The following is a 15801-nucleotide window of genomic DNA, read 5'->3' on the forward strand; positions in this document are numbered from 1 at the left end:
AGTAACTTTACCTTTAGCATTTGTAGGCAGCACTTTTACTAATATCCAGTGATACTTCAATCTGAATTTTTGCTTTATTTTAAATTTCCACTTTTTGTAAAGCTGTAATCCAGTCTGCACTCAAACAAATTATTTCTGATGTTTATGATGATAGTGAGCATTAATTAAGATGTTTGTGAGAGAAAGGAGTCAGAGTAAACTGGGTTTTACTATCATTTTAAAAGATTTGAGTTAACCTTTTCACCTGGCCAGTCTTGCTGAAACAACAGTCTCCGTGTGTTTTCTTAGACATTGCAGATCCATACTGGACTTTGAGTTTTCCAGAAGCTCCATGTTGATTGTGTTTCCACAGCAGACAGAGGCTGTAAAAACTCAAGAGGAAAATACTTTTGTGAGGCACATTTTTGTAAAGAATGAAACAATTTTTGTTTTAGGTCCTTTGTTGTATTTACAGAATGAACATTGCAGATCACCATGTTGCTATCACATGTCTTTATATCATGTGTACTTGTAGCAGAAACTTAATTTGAGATATTTTTATGTTGAGAGAATTACATTTTCATTTCTTCTTTCTCAGTAAGTGAGGATTATAAAGGTCTACGCTGCAATCAGCGTCATGTTTCAAATCTGATCTACCACGGATTATACAAAGCTCTGCAGAGTTCCCACAAAGTCAAAAAAAAAAGTCTAGGAAAGGGTGGAATTTGATTTATGTACTTTCAAAGTGTATACAATAGAAAACAACAGGACATTTTTATTTATCTGTCCTAAATGCACCAGTGGGAACCTTTATAGGATTTTTGGTTTTTGCTTGTTATGCATATACTGTAGGTGTATATCATTTCTGACACTATGTGAAAGTCTTTGAGAGGAGAAAACAGAGAAAAAAATCACACTAAATTTCTCTCATACATCAATCTAATGAGCTAGCACAAATAAAAAAGCCAAAAAACTATATACTACAGTGGTAGTATATAGAGATTGCTGTTTATAAGAGATTATGCAGACAGCAGAAAATAGTGTCCAGGTCCAGCTGACATTGTCCCTTTTGACCCCATGTAGAGAGGTCCGTTGGGAGATACAAAAATGTCCCAAGAAGTGATGTACAAGCACAAAGCGACCTCAGCTTGACCGTTTATTGATTACAAGGCGACTGACTGCTGACTTTATGCAGAATGTGGAAGGTGAGGATGGGATGCACATCACGGCGGCTGCAGGTTGCAAAAACTTGCATCACCAAAAGACACTTTTGGGAAGGTCGAATGGAGGCAAGAGGGAAACGGCTAATAACTGTGTCTGAGTGAAGGTGTGATGAAGCTGAATTGGATTTTAATGAACTGAGTTGCTATAGAAAAGCTTGTTGAATTAAAATAAACTCCGATCCTAAGTATTGGTGAAGGATGGTGTCAAGGGTTCAAAGACAGCTCGACCAAATTGCTCCTTTCTTAGATTCGGGTGTTTGTGAATGTCTGCCGTGAACCAGAGCCTCTGAGTGACGCGGCCGTGTCCCACTGTAAAATTTTATTTCATGTCCGTGTTTTCCTCCAGGTACACGATTACCTCCGCAGCAAGTTGTGCTCCCTTTACGAGAACGACTGCATCTTCGACAAGTTTGAGTGTGCCTGGAACGGCTCGGACAGGTAAGTCATGCAATGGCTTGGTCTCTGTGCTTTGATAAACAAAAGCAAATATTTAATTTGGAGAAATCCAATCCTGGTCATCCAAATGGGTGACCCGGTTTGATACCAAGGATGAGCGGCCATGTTTTAAGAGGTTTTGAGTTCAAGCCACAGATTTTTCTTGTTTGAGTGAGAGATTGAACACGGCACCTTGAGATGTTCAACGCCTGATATTGTTTTTAAAACTTCTTCGCAAATTTATGTCTAACTTATCTACAGTGAACTTTAGTCTTCATGATGCTCTCATTAATGTTCTCTAACAAACCTCTGACACCTTAAATTTCACTCACGTAAAATCTTATTTACTTAATATTACACAACCTGGATTTTATTTAGGGGTGTCAAAGTAGCTTGATGTGAAAAAAAGATGATGGATTTTCTGCTTTTGTTTTGTCCAGTGTGATTATGACCGGCGCCTACAACAACTTTTTCCGAATGTTTGACCGCAACACCAAGCGAGATGTGACCCTGGAGGCCTCGCGGGAGAGCAGCAAACCCAGAGCCATCCTGAAGCCACGGAGGGTCTGCGCCACCGGCGGGAAACGGCGGAAGGACGACATCAGCGTGGACAGCCTGGACTTCACCAAGAAGATCCTGCACACGGCCTGGCACCCCAACGAGAACATCATCGCCATCGCTGCCACCAACAACCTGTACATCTTCCAGGACAAACTCAACTCCGAGATGCACTGATGAAGGGTCGTCGGCGGCGGGTCCAAACGAGTTTACAAGCAAACATGCAACTATGCTAGAATGTACATTATCAGACTCAAACGCTGGCCCACAGAACCCAGGAAGATGCCTAACGCACACAGTCAGAATGCATACACACATTCATCTCCTCCTTAGTCTCCCACAAGTGAACGGAGTCCAGTCAGGGATAAAAAAAGGAAAGTGGCTGCATTACACAATGGGTTATTATTGAAAATTGTCCAAACTGTGTTTATTTTTATTGTTATCCTGTGGATTGTGGTAAATTGTGTGGTAATCACCACAGCTTGGCTTCTGAGTGGGTGGGATCAGATCCCCTCTCAGGCTAGAAGGACTTTTACATTTCTTTGTCTTTTTTTAACTCTTCAGGCTCTCTTGCTTTCTCCACCTCCTCTTCCTCACCTCTCTGTATTCGTGTGCTCAAGGAAAGCCTATTCTTATCCCCTTTGCCCACTGTTTTGTGTAAAAAAAACAAACAAAATTGGGCCATTTATATAACTGTCTGTTTTTCATTCCAGATAAAGCTCTCTGTTTTTGTAACTTCTTGTTAAATGTCGACGACAAAAGGCAGATCTGATGATGAAAATGAAGCGACATGTGAGATATGCAAAGATGAACCCCGTGACTTTCCCCTCATCCCAAACTGCACCAGACGCCTCTGCCCTCAAGAGGGGCGAAGCATTCACAGTCCTGCAGACAGAAGCAGACGTTAACAGACACAAACCCACTACAGACCGTGTGTTTAAGCAATGACTGTTTTCATTTTTAGCCAAAACACATCCAAACATATCAGTTTGTGTTTTTCGCTTCTGATCCAGGGCTGTTGTGTGTGCTGCTGCTGCTTCAACACTCAATACATTAAACTCAGATAAAGCAAAAAAGTAAAAAATAATAATAAAAAAAACCGGCAAAGAAATATTTGCAACAATCGAGCAAAAAGATGCTGCATGTTCAACAGATTTATTTTATAAATCGTCTGTCTGACTGACTTGGCTGCCTTCGTTAAACATTTAAACCTAGCTGTAGAAAAGCTTCAGGGGAGCCTGGGGGGGGGGCCTCAGCAGCAGGAGCTGCCGTAGTTGACCGTTGACCTCCTATTTGTGTCCTCGGATGCTGAAGCATGTTTACTCGAGTTCGGTTTGTACTCGTCCATTCTGAATGAAGCCGTCCACAGATCAGTGTAAACTGAGAACCGAAAACAATGGGGAATGTTTCCGATTACATGTTGTACCTTAAAATAATCAGAATAACAACAAAAAAAACTTTAGAGCGGCCTCAGTGGTGTCTGTATATAACAGCTCTGTTTCTGACATGAGGTTTCGTTTCGTCTGTCGACCAACTGCCTCCAAAGCTACAGCGGAGTGATGGTACTTTAATCTCTTCGGCCTTCCTCACTGATTACTTTTTTTTGGATGTGCAGAAGTTTTTATTTTTTAAAAGACGGGCGCTTCTTTGTTTGGAATATGTGTCGGTCGTACTCCATGTCTTTATCAAATACAGTTGATTCACATATTTTTGTCTAAATATATGTTGACATGATTGTCAAATGGACAGTTATAAATAATGTTAATATCTTTCTTTGTTTCTTTCTCTTTTTTCAATAAAGGATTCAACAAAATTGCACCCAATGAGGACACAGTTGTAGTTTCTGTTGTAAACGTGTGGCTGGAAATCTTGTTCATTTACGTATACTCAAGCACCACCTAGTGGCATTACGTCGTTATTACACTTGAATGGAAAAGAGGCGTGATAGAAAAATCTTCCAAAAAACTTGGAACGTTACTGAATAATTGACCACTTTCACGGAAGCAATGCGCATGAATATAATTTTTGACATTTTTTAAAAATCTTTTGTTGACATGTATGCTTTTCTAAACACTTAATTAGTGGACATAAAAAGTTCACACTCTTGAAATGCAGAATTGTGAGACGCAAACAAAATTAGACTGAGAAAAATTGTTAAAAAACATGTTTGCACATTTATTGTGACGTTGTGTATACTATCAACCAAAAAACAAAATGCTAGTGCAACTACACAAATGTAATTACCCTGCAACGAACCTTTTTTATTAGATTTCAGCATTCTGGATTTCATACCAGCCAAAGGTTATTGTGAATCTGATTAACTTAGTTAAGCTTTTTACCAGGATTCTTTCCTGACATTTGCAGTTTTTAACTTGCGTTGTAGTTTGCAGAAATCTAAAAATACCAAGGAGTCAGAACTGAAATGCAAAAATGTCCACAGTATTATTTGTGTACCATGGCAAAGTGGAGAATTTAGTAGAAATGTGGAACGACACAGCATTATAAAACTGGAATTTTGGGCAAAATAAAGGGAAAAACAAGATAAACCTTTTTTAGGAAGATTTCCAAAAGATCAACAACAAGAGACCTCTAAAGGATCTGGAGAGACTTGAAGTAGCATTTCTTAATTCTCTGCATTCACTAACCATCTGTAGGACCAATGAATCTCCTGCTTCACATCTGACTAAAATCTTCCAAAACCTGGTGGAAGAATATGTTATAATGTGACGATGAGCACACACAAAATGAAACACAGTGGTGGATGCATCATGCTTTGGGGTTACTTTTCTTCAGAGAGAACTGGGTTTTCAGTAAAGGTATAGATGAAAATACAAATAATCAAAATTTCCTTCATTCCTTCAGGTGGTGGCTAAAAGGTTGAAGAGGATTTTATTCTTCAGCATCACCATCAGTCAGGCTTGAGGCAGTTTTGTGAAACAAGAAAGGGCAAATTTTGTTAAGTGAAGATGTGATATGAAAATAGACTTCAACGTTGCTGAGGTGCTGAAAGTAAAACAAAGAGTTTTAGCAAATTATTTTTAATGTGTATGTATAGTTAAAAGAACAAAATCGTTGCAAGTTAATGTCTTTTTTACGTTTCACCTCTTGCGGCTTGTTTTCCAATTGAATCGCACAAGACGTACAGTATGTCACATTAAGGTGAAAAATAAAACTTGTCTTTTAACAATTTGTGTTTACTTTTGAGATTTCCCACATCTCTAAAATGTTTTTGACTTCTTTTTTTTTTACCATAGTATATTCAGTTTAGGTACATATGAGGCATTTTGTCTATTGTTACATGAACATGTCACTACTTGCTAAAGGCAGGAAGTAACACCACAGACATTGAAGTACTAAGAAATTTAAAATGTGGCTTTACATAAATGACACTGAAATGGAGGTCTCTAAATCTGCATTAGCAGTTTTTAATAAAAACAACCAAAAGCTATTGTTTTAACATATTTATGGGTAACAGTACAGAAAACAGTAGTGACATCCAAAACAGACCCTCAACCAGGGACTAAATGTTCAGTTTATTAAATCCCTGCACAGCAGAGACGTAGACAAACACTGTTGGAAACAAACGTGGAATAATAAAACAAGCAAAAACAACATTGCCAAGCTGTTAAACTTACAATGTTGCCCCCTTTCAAATTTTGTTTATTTTTATTTTTTAAGTGGGGCAATTACTTTTTCACATAGAATATTGACTTGGATAACTTTTTTTCTCTTGATGAATAAAATCTTTATCTGAAAACAGCCTTTTGTAATTACTCAGGTTTTCAAAATCAGAAGTTATTTGAGGGTCAGAAATATTACATTTCATAAAAAAAGAAAAAAAAGAGCAAAATCTGTAAGAGGGCAAAGACTTTTTCTCCACCTCTAATTAAATTTGAGGTGAAGAATCTGAAATCTAACACAAAAAAAAAATCACCATGTACTGAGAGCACTGTTAAATAATTTAGTGTTGATCAAAAACAAAAGACTATATCCCTCAAACAGTGTGTCCTTCAATAACTCTAGGATAAACAAGAACAGATGGAGCAGTCCACAGTGGAGCCCAGAAAATCTCTACACTGAAGATTTTAACCACCAAAGATGAGATTTTACAAAGAACATGTTTGAATAGCAACAAAAGAAAAATCACTCGATTAACTCTAAGGTCAGCACACATGAAACTTCAACTGGATAAAATGTTTGTAAATAACTCACAGCACACCTGTAGCAGCAGGCAGTAAATCCTGATCGCTTTGTATTTCCACTCTGTCTTCTGTCAAGTTTATGTTTTGGCTCAAAAGCTGCAAGAACTCAAACACATATTGGCAGATATATTGAGTCTCGTAAAAGTATTCACACACTAATGAACTTTTCACAATTTGTCACATTACAAGCACCAACGTCAATCTACTTTAATGTTTTTTTTAAGTGATAGACAAAAAAACAAGGCATAATTAGGAAGTGTAAGAAATGTTGCATTATTCTTGATTATCTTGTGTTGTATGCATTCATCCTCTTTTACTCTGATACAGAGTAACCAATTTCTTTCTGAAATGTTGAAATCAATCTCATTCTCAATCCATCATGAAGACCAAGAAGTGTAGCAGACAGGTTAAGGATAACATTTTGGGATATTTTAGTATTATAAAACCAATATCTAAAGATTATGGCACAACTGCAGCTCTACCAAGACAAGGCCGTCCATCTAAGATGACAGGCTGGATAGGGAGAGCAATAAAACTGTCACAATAGGCACTTAATCGCATATTAAATTAAAATGAGCTTGATAATCCATTTTGTTTATGGTTTGGGTTATGCAAGGTTTATATTTCTGCTTTATTTATTGTTTTTGGTTGTTTTATTTTAGTTTCAGTGTGGCGCTTTCTGTACAAAAGCAAAGTTTATTAGTCTTTGAAAGAGAGAACTTGCATTATTATGCCATTATCAATACATTACTTGAAAATGGTCTCAAAACAACACTTTTGTTTATAGCAGTTTTTTTTAATTATCCAGCAAAATGTCATCATGACAGGCCTAGAGAAGCAACAAAAAGGTTTATGGTGACTCTCTAGGAGCGGCAGTGATACACAGCTCAGGTGGAAAACTCTTAACTATTTGAGGGTGAAAGTAAACCCTAAAAAATGTGTTTAAGGTTTTGTAAAAATGTATAGGATACAGCAATCACGTGGAAGAAGGTGTTCCAGTCATATGAGACCAAAATGGAACTTTCTGGTCTCCATGCAAAAATGTGTGATAAAAGGCCGTCACTGCTCCTTATGGTTAAACATGGAGGCAGCAGGGTCAGTAGTCAGTAGGAGGATGAATTGAACTAAATACAGAGAAATTCAACTCTTTTGTTCTTTGAAAGACTTGAGGATGTGGGAGATGTTCACCTTTCAATGACCACAAAATGTATAGCACAGCATGCCTTAGATCAAAGCTTATTTTGTGTTAACCAAAAATAAGCTAACACAAAAATCAGACAGATCTTCAGCTGCTGATCCCCAGTGAGGTACGGTTGAGGTTGTAATGTAACCAATGTGACAATGTTCAAGGAGTGCGAGGGCTTTTATAAGACAGTAAATGCTTGAGGATCTGTTTGTTCCTTGTACTCAATAACCAATATTGCAGATAGATCGGTGTCGTACAATCATTAGTGTTCTTCGATAGCTTTATTATTATGAGGCCTCTTCTATTTAAGAGTTGTCTTCACTCTATGTGTCTTCCTGCGCCACCATCTCTGTTTCAGTGTCTGACTGCTCCTCTAGCCGAGCGGTCAGGAAGGGGTTGAAGAAGAAGTCGAACCCAAACTGGAGGGCGTTTTGAGCTGTGCGCCTCCAGTCGTGCTCAATCTTGAACTGTTTGCGTTTGGGAACGCGGGTGTCCCCACAGGACAAGCAGTGGATGGCCTTCATCTCAAACACCGGCCATTTGGAGCCCAAACGCCCCTCCAGGATGGTGCTGAACTCCACCAGACTGCCGGCGTTCAGGTGTAAAAGCACAGACTTGAACTCATTACTCGCCCGCAAGACTATGTCCTTGGTTGCATCTTCGTCCTCTATGATTGTCCCGTCCTTAGTCTTCCTCTCGAGCGGCATTCCCAGGGTAACCTCAAACTTGTACCGGTCAAAGCGCTTGATGTGGCACTCATGCTTGGCCAGGGTTTTCAGTTTGCAAAGCGGATCTTCTTGAGAAGGAGCTGGAGCCGGCAGCGGCTGGGGCTCAGCAGCTGCGTTTTGTTTCCCCTCATCACACATCGGATAGGGTTCTCCATACAGACAGCGCATCCAGTTTCCTAGAAAAACAGGAAACAAGTTGATAGTCGACTGCGGCCCATTCTCGATATCCGTCACGCGGACATATTTAAAGCGTCCCGTCCAGGTGACTCTGTGTCCTTCTAGGTGGGAGCAGAGAATCTGAGTTTGGGCCATGTTGGATTCCTTCCAGGCCAATGGCCCGCAGAGGTTGCTGTATTCAGGCCATGTCAGGGTAGAGTTGTACACCTTCATTCCTTCAGACCTGTAGACATACATCCAGCAGAAAAGCACCACCGCACTCAGCCACACCAGGATGAGCTTGACTACGCTGCTCCGTGACAAAGACCTCAAAACCACGATGGGGTTGAGGCTGAAGCGAGTCCAGAGCCTCAACACCACGGGCACAAAGCAAACAATCAGTGTCACCACCATCTTTGTTACCTCCAGGGTCAGAAACCACTGCACTAACTGGATCATAATCATGGCAGCCAAACCCAGTGTGAGAACAGGAAGGGCAAACAGGAACAGGAAGTAGCCTATACAAGTCCGGATCAGTCCTATGGCTGAGGCATTATTGAGGAATGCCAAGCAAAGCTCACACCAGGTGAAGCAAACCAAGTAGGGCACCAGGCACAGGTAGGTTCCCTTGAAGCCTTTCAGCTGGGCCATGCAGAAGAGAAGATAGAAGAGATGTCCGTACAAAAGCCACGGTATGCCAAGATTTAACACCACGGCGTCTCCGAGAGGCACTGTGACAAACGTCTTCCCAAAGATCCGGAAGAACCAGAAGGAGTCGGGTAGCAGCTGAGTGAGGGAGCATGCTCCTGAAAGGACCTCAGAGAGAAGGGCTTTACGAGCAAAGAGCTGAGCAGAGGCGTGGAGGCTGAGGAAGGCCGTGATGGTGAAGAAGAGAGCGATGGCAGCTAGCTCTGAGCTGGGGACCCAGGATTTATCGGCAACAGGAAAGGAGAACACAACGAAGACCACTGAGAGCAGGAAGTACCTGTGGGAAAACAGAAACAAGGGTCAAAATACACATACAGGACCAAATGTACAGATATAATGTTTGAGCAAATGTGCCTCAGCATGTTGAACCCGGACCACAAACTTGTTGAAGCCATCAACAAATATTTTGTCATAATTCAGACTAAATATTTGTCCACTCCTCTGGACACATTTAGCAGATATAACTCAACATGTTGGTTAGTATCTTGGCACTGGCAAAGGCACCAAAGTGCATGGAAGTGAAGAAGACAAAAGGTTTGGATTCCATTTATATATTGTCTTTTGGTCTTTTTTTCTTCCTTTCTCATATGATCTTATTTTCAAACAAAATTTTAATCGAAAAGAAGAATTGGACCTAAAAGTTTGAAACCCAGTCGAAACAACAACAACAGAGCAAATTAAATGAAAAAAAAACAGCAAACAGAGGTGACCTTACAGGTAAGGTTCCAAGTGTGTCCATCCAAAGTTGGTCTCGGCCTGGTCCAGATCCAGACCAGGCTCAAAATGAGCGAGCAGGTCTGTGAGAGCTCGGAAATTTTCCCATGCCTTTGAATTCTAGAAAAGACAAATGCGGCTTTTAAAGGTGAACTCATTACTTCTTCAATATTTCACAAATCTAAAACGCAGACTCAGTGTTGTCAAAAAGAGCGCAAGTCATAACTAACCTGAAATACCCGCAGTGTGCAGATGATCATGGAGAAGAAGGAGAGGTAGAAAATCAGCAGCGGGATGAGGAAGATGAAGAACTCAATGGTGAGGTTGGAGATGATGAAGAAAAAGATGAGTGCGTTAACGTGGTGAGTGGGGATGAGGGCGCTGAGCCACTGCATGCCGGCCCGCGACGCCCAGTCTATGAGATGCTCTTTTATCTCCAGCAGAGCGTACAGAGGGAACTTCAGCAACTGAGAGAGACACACATGATGTAAACATTTATGTTTGTAGAGAGTTTATAAATGCTCAAATTGGCCAAAATGGAGTTATATGTAAAATAAACTACTGGCAAGTTTAAATTCCCAAATGTGTTACACACAATTCTCATACAGACGTGTGTAAAAATACACACGTCTGTATTTACAGGGAACAGTGTCTTACCTTCTGATGGAGCGGCAGTTCATCTGGATTTTTCACTACCACATCATCGTCGTCATCATCATCATCTGCTGCAGAGGCCATGAAGGGTGACGGTGCAATACCCTGAGCATATTTCTTTGTCATCTCAACAAAGTCATCCAGATCCACATGAGAACTGGCTGCAACAAAAGGAAACAAGAAAACCTATAGACTCACTTAAAAAAAAAAAAAAAAGAAGTTTTATAAGCACTGCGACAGACTGGCGACCTGTCCAGGGTGTACCCCGCCTCTCGCCCGGAACGTAGCTGGAGATAGGCACCAGCAACCCTCCCGACCCCATTAGGGACAAGGGTGAACAGACAATGGATGGATGGATGGTTTTATAAGCAATCCATAATGGGAAACCTTAAATAAATAATCATTCCATCATGCATGATTTAAATTATGTATGGGTTGCTAGGTAACGGCACAGTGCCTGTCAACTGTGACTTAATCAGGAGTTTTTTGAAATAGCTCTTTTTCCAGACACCAAAAAACGTTAACTTATTGCCAACAAATTGATGTTTTTTTTTTTGTTGTGTTTTTTATAAGCAGTTGAGACCCAAATGGATTTATAAAACCTGCAAAATGCAAATTTTACATTACAGTTCTCTTTACCAATGAAAATGAGTAATTATATGTTAAAATATGCAAACCTTCTCTGGAAACCATCGTCTCCAGGACTCGCCTTTGTTTCTTAGCAGAGCTGTTGAGTGGGCCTGAGCAGATGGGTTTCCATAAACAAATGGAAGTAAATAATTGACAAAAAGGCAGAGAAAGAAAGCTTAAATTGTGTAAAAATTTTCCTTTTTGCACCTGGTTCTGCGTGAACATGCTCCACGTTCTCCAGCAAATCAGAAACCTCCACAGATTTCTTCTTCTCTGGGTTCAGCTTAAAATACATGAGCAGAGCTGCTTTCCTGACTCCTCTCTCAAAACGTGTCTCGGTGCATAACTTCTTAACCTCCTCAAAGTTCTCCAAAGTGATTCCTGAAGTACAGAAGTGAATAAAAGCAACATAAAAAAAAGCTAGTAGCAATAAAAGTAGGATTTCTGCTGTCACACTGAAAACAGGAGTAGCTTGATGGACTTTTTGGTCACCTTTCCTGGATTTTAAGCACTGCTGCAGCAGTTTGACAGCATCTCTGCGGCCCTGTTTAGCAGCTTGGATCAGCCATGTGACCGCTCTGCAGTTATTCAGCTCCTCATCGCTTTCTTTTGCCAAGGCCAGAAAGTGACAGCCCATCTGGAAACACACATACACACGTTCAGAGTCTTAATCTGGCAAAACAAGCACAGCTGATCTGTCCATAGTGGGGCTAAGCTATAAACATTATCATGACTCAGCTGATCTGTTCTGTTTCCAACATATGGTCAACAATCTGCAGCATGTTCACTGACCTTTGTTTGTGCTTTAGCATCACCTGACTTTGCTCTCTCCTCCAAATCCTCCAAACGGACATCCTCCTCTGACTCATCTGGAAAAACACACACACACACACACACAAAAAATCAGATGATTTTGATTTAAGTTTTATGGGTCGCAGAATTATGATATCTGAGATGTGCGGTTAAAAGGCCTGTTTGTAATAATGCATAAAAAGAGGTGCATAAGAGAGTATTAATACTTTTTTATGTCTTCCAGATTCGCTAACCGAAAACAAAGCAGTATAGTCTATTAGGGTTGTAAGTGATTGACCATGGTAAAAAAAAACTTGAAAAGGTTTCAAAAAATACACAAGTGCGTATATTTTGATATCCCACTGCTCTGGTCAGATGACACTAAAATTAAATGAAAAACCACCATCCCATGGTGAAAGATGGTTGTGGTAGCGTCATCCTGTCACGGTGCTTTTCTTCATCAGTGATGGCAGTACTGATAAGAGTTTAGAGTAAGATAATTAAAGCTTTATACAGACCATTCCTCAAAGACAAAGAAACTGTCTGAGGTTTTGCAAACAGCAAGAAAGGAACTATAAACATACAACCAGAGGTCCACTATAGAACAATGTCCTGTGATTTGAGCATCTCACGCAGCACCGTTTAATCCATCATCTGAAAATGGAAAAGTGTATGGCACAACTGCAAATGTACAAACACGAGGCTCTTCATCTACACCAGGCTGAGTAACAGAACTGTTTGTTAGATAATAACAATTTAATGTTGGTATCAACAGATTCTCTGCTGAATCCAACAGATAATCTGTAGCATCTCTTTAAAAAAGACGATCACAGACACAAACAAACCAATCTAACTGAACTCGAGCTATGTTGCAAATCGAAATGAGCAAAGGTAAATCTGCATAGTTGGTTGAAACATATGGCAAAATACCTACATCACGACTCAGTAAAAACGTTTGATATTTTCATTCGCAAAAACCAAAGCTTGAAAACCAGGCATCGTTTCCTTCCACTTCATAGTTGCAAACTACTTTGTGTAGCTTAGTCACAACAAAATACTCTAAGGTTTGTGGTTATAAAGTAAGAAAAAGGGAAAAAAATTGAAGAAAAATTGAGTATATAAATTAAAAACACTTAAAGCTCCTTATTCTGTTCTCACAATCCTCCTCATTCAGTAAATGATCTTAAGCTGCCATTCCTAGGTCTTAGGGGAAGTTTGACCTCAATTATCACAAACATTTCTGTTAAAATAAAGGTTCTGTAAACCTTTCAGTGACTTAATATTTCTAATGGTTGTAGGTGATACTGGTGAGTGGATCAGATGTCTGTCTGAGTGTGGGTGAGCTAAAGAAAATACTGATGATATCCAGTGACACGCATTAGATGTCCTCTTGTGCTGTCCTGGAACACTGCTCATACTTTAACGCTCTCTCTGAACCCTAAAATAACTATTAGTTTAGTACAGTAAACAGCTGCTGCCTTGCTACAGGTAACATCCAGTCTTAATTATTCAGTTTTAACTTTTGCTTGTTAGTTACATTATAAGGCTTGTATCAATTTGATAGGTTCACTCTTTTTGTAAAGTGATATTTTCACAATTTGTAGCAATACATCTTGATATCATAAATTGTTTTAATTAACTAAAATATGCTATGTGATGTGAAGCGATGTGAATAAGAGATCTATACCCCTTATATGGCAACATGACACACAAAGAGCAGAAAAAACTAAATAGGGACTCTGGTGTTTCCCTGAAGGTCAGTAGAAAGGGAGCAGCTGCTTTGCATGTCTGTTTGTTATGGCGACACAACAGTGTCTAGGAGTGTTGGCTGCAGTGATTGCAGAAAAACTGCAAAGTGAAACCACGTTAGAAAGCTTGTGTTTGAGCTCAAAGGTCTGAGTTTTCTACCTGGTTCAGGTGAGACAGGCGATGAAGGCACCGCGGCAGCCGATGAACCATTAAAAAGACTTCCTGTTGATGCTGCTGCGTTGAGCTGCGATCTGCCCGGCTGTGAAAAGCTTCTGGAGGGCTGGTAGGGAAATGGAGTTGTCAGTGTAGAGAGGGAGGAAGAGCGAGCATAAAGCCGTGGAGATATCTGAGGCGAGGTGGCGGAGGGAGGAGGTGATGGAGTGGTCGGAGGCGTCGGCAGCGTGACTTTATGCCTCTTCGGCTCAGGGGTGGAGGAGCTCGCCGACGGGCCGAGCGAAGAAGTTCCAGGCCTCATGGGTTGAGATGAAGGGTTGAGCTTTGGTGTGGGGAGGTTGCCTGTAGATGAAGGATCCATGGCTGAAAAAAAGAACAGTCAACCTAAGACTTTAGTGTTTATATGAGTTCATTGAAATATCTGAGAGAGGAAGAGTCAGGAGACTGGCAGAAATGATTACATCACTAAACGTATCAATAATTAACCTTCAGAGATCAGACTTATGATCCATGTCTGATCTGACTTAGATCATAAGAAAAAATGAAATAAGACATTCAAACCCCTTGAACTTCTTCATCTTAAAACCACAAACTTTAAAGTATTTTTATCAGGATTTTTGTGACTAACCAACACAAAGTAGTACACTGTAGCGATGTTGGATTTTTATTTTTTGAATATAGATCTGAAATTTGTGAAATCTGGTGCAACCTACTGTAATCAAAAGTTACCTAAACAGTGATATTTAATCTCATTATAAATACAGTTGTTCTGGTCAAAGTAGCAGTCGGAGGCCGGTGGTTAAAATATTTGTTTGCAGACTCCCAGATTCACGTGAACAAGCTGAGGTCTGAGAAATGTTGATGCTGTTCAAATCATTTGTCTATTTTCTGTTTGAGACAGTAAATACAATCATGGTCTCAGTAGAGATGCGTAAATAAACCACAGTTTAGCGAATATGTTCACGTCGCACACCTAAACAATGATAAACAAAAACAAGTTTTCAAAAGCACTTTCACTTTCTGAACACAGTCATTTATTCCACTGTAACCAGCTAGCAAAACTATTTGTGCATCAACACGGCGTACAACTCTAAATCATGTTGGTTTTTACAACAATGATGCTATGTGGGTTTTGAAATGCTAAGACAGCTGATCATAAGGTTTTCATGCCTTTACTCTGTACCACATAGCACAGTTTAATTCAGCCAGAAATCTGTGACTGATTGGTAGTTTAGGTTGTCCAAGTTAAAACTTTTATCAGTGTTTGAACCACGTTAGGTTATCTATCACTCTACTTCAGACAACATCAAGCTAAACTGAATAGCTAGCCTGAGAAGGTGACATCCTTGAACTTATTGGGAAGCATTTGAGTCCAGTTGCAGCTGTGAGAACCGCCACTGTTATATAACAATAACACACGTTGCTGTGCCATTTAACACATCACTACAGCGAGATAACCTAGCGCTTTATAGCTAATAATGCTAACAATTATTACTGTTGCCCGCTCACCTTCCGGTTTATTTCAAGAATTAGTGAAGTATCTCTGGTGATTGGGTCGTGGGACTTGCTGTTTCAAGTCAGTCCTCCGTTTGGATCCTGAGAAATAGACATGTCCTTTCCTTTGACAGTGGTCAAACTCCAGACACCAACACTGCGCAGGAAAGACAGTCAGCTGCTACAGTTGGCGCTCACGCCTACATTTTGTTTTGCGGCTTCTGATTGGGTAAAACCACACACTCGTGTGACTAAACACAATATGATTGGCTTAAATAGGGAGGAAGTAGGAAAATGCTGTCAGGGACTTGCTTCGTTTAACAGCCGGTGAAGAGAGCCGTGAACCTAATCGGAAAGGCGGAGCTTCCAATATTACAAGTGTATAAAGTTGCTTTTTTTTATTTTTAATTTTTTTATAA

At 40.0% G+C, this 15801-nt stretch overlaps 2 protein-coding genes across 4 annotated transcripts in view; one reads left to right on the top strand and one right to left on the bottom strand.

Annotated features, from left to right (window-relative positions):
- Window positions 1-3586, top strand: part of LOC114139494 (serine/threonine-protein phosphatase 2A 55 kDa regulatory subunit B gamma isoform) — a 28080-nt gene extending 24494 nt beyond the window's left edge. For all 3 annotated transcript variants that reach the window (XM_028009475.1, XM_028009473.1, XM_028009474.1), the window contains 2 exons: window positions 1549-1640; window positions 2078-3586. In XM_028009475.1, the coding sequence (XP_027865276.1) occupies window positions 1549-1640; window positions 2078-2372 (387 nt within the window). In that variant the 3' untranslated portion in view covers window positions 2373-3586. The remainder of the gene's footprint in view (window positions 1-1548; window positions 1641-2077) is intronic.
- A 2004-nt stretch (window positions 3587-5590) lies between these two features.
- wfs1b (Wolfram syndrome 1b (wolframin)) lies at window positions 5591-15563 on the bottom strand. Its single transcript, XM_028009403.1, has 10 exons — window positions 15398-15563; window positions 13874-14251; window positions 11966-12042; window positions 11666-11810; window positions 11381-11554; window positions 11221-11283; window positions 10547-10704; window positions 10120-10356; window positions 9891-10009; window positions 5591-9452 (listed from the first exon to the last, which is right to left on the bottom strand). The coding sequence occupies exons 2-10, from the start codon at window positions 14247-14249 to the stop codon at window positions 7907-7909; spliced, it is 2895 nt and encodes a 964-aa protein (XP_027865204.1). The 5' UTR covers window positions 14250-14251; window positions 15398-15563; the 3' UTR covers window positions 5591-7906.
- Window positions 15564-15801: the final 238 nt, after the last annotated feature.

This window comes from Xiphophorus couchianus, chromosome 23 (genome assembly GCF_001444195.1).
Source record: "Xiphophorus couchianus chromosome 23, X_couchianus-1.0, whole genome shotgun sequence".
Taxonomy (NCBI): Eukaryota; Metazoa; Chordata; class Actinopteri; order Cyprinodontiformes; family Poeciliidae; genus Xiphophorus; species Xiphophorus couchianus.

Bases quoted from the DNA above. Each gene is read 5' to 3' on its own strand.
- wfs1b (XM_028009403.1), bottom strand. From the start codon at position 14,249: ATGGATCCTTCATCTACAGGCAACCTCCCCACACCAAAGCTCAACCCT. The intron at 11,811-11,965 runs GTCAGTGAACAT...GTGTGTTTCCAG, and splicing joins ATGCTAAAGCACAAACAAAG to ATGGGCTGTCACTTTCTGGC. The intron at 10,010-10,119 runs GTTAGTTATGAC...TGTCTTTTCTAG, and splicing joins GCACACTGCGGGTATTTCAG to AATTCAAAGGCATGGGAAAA.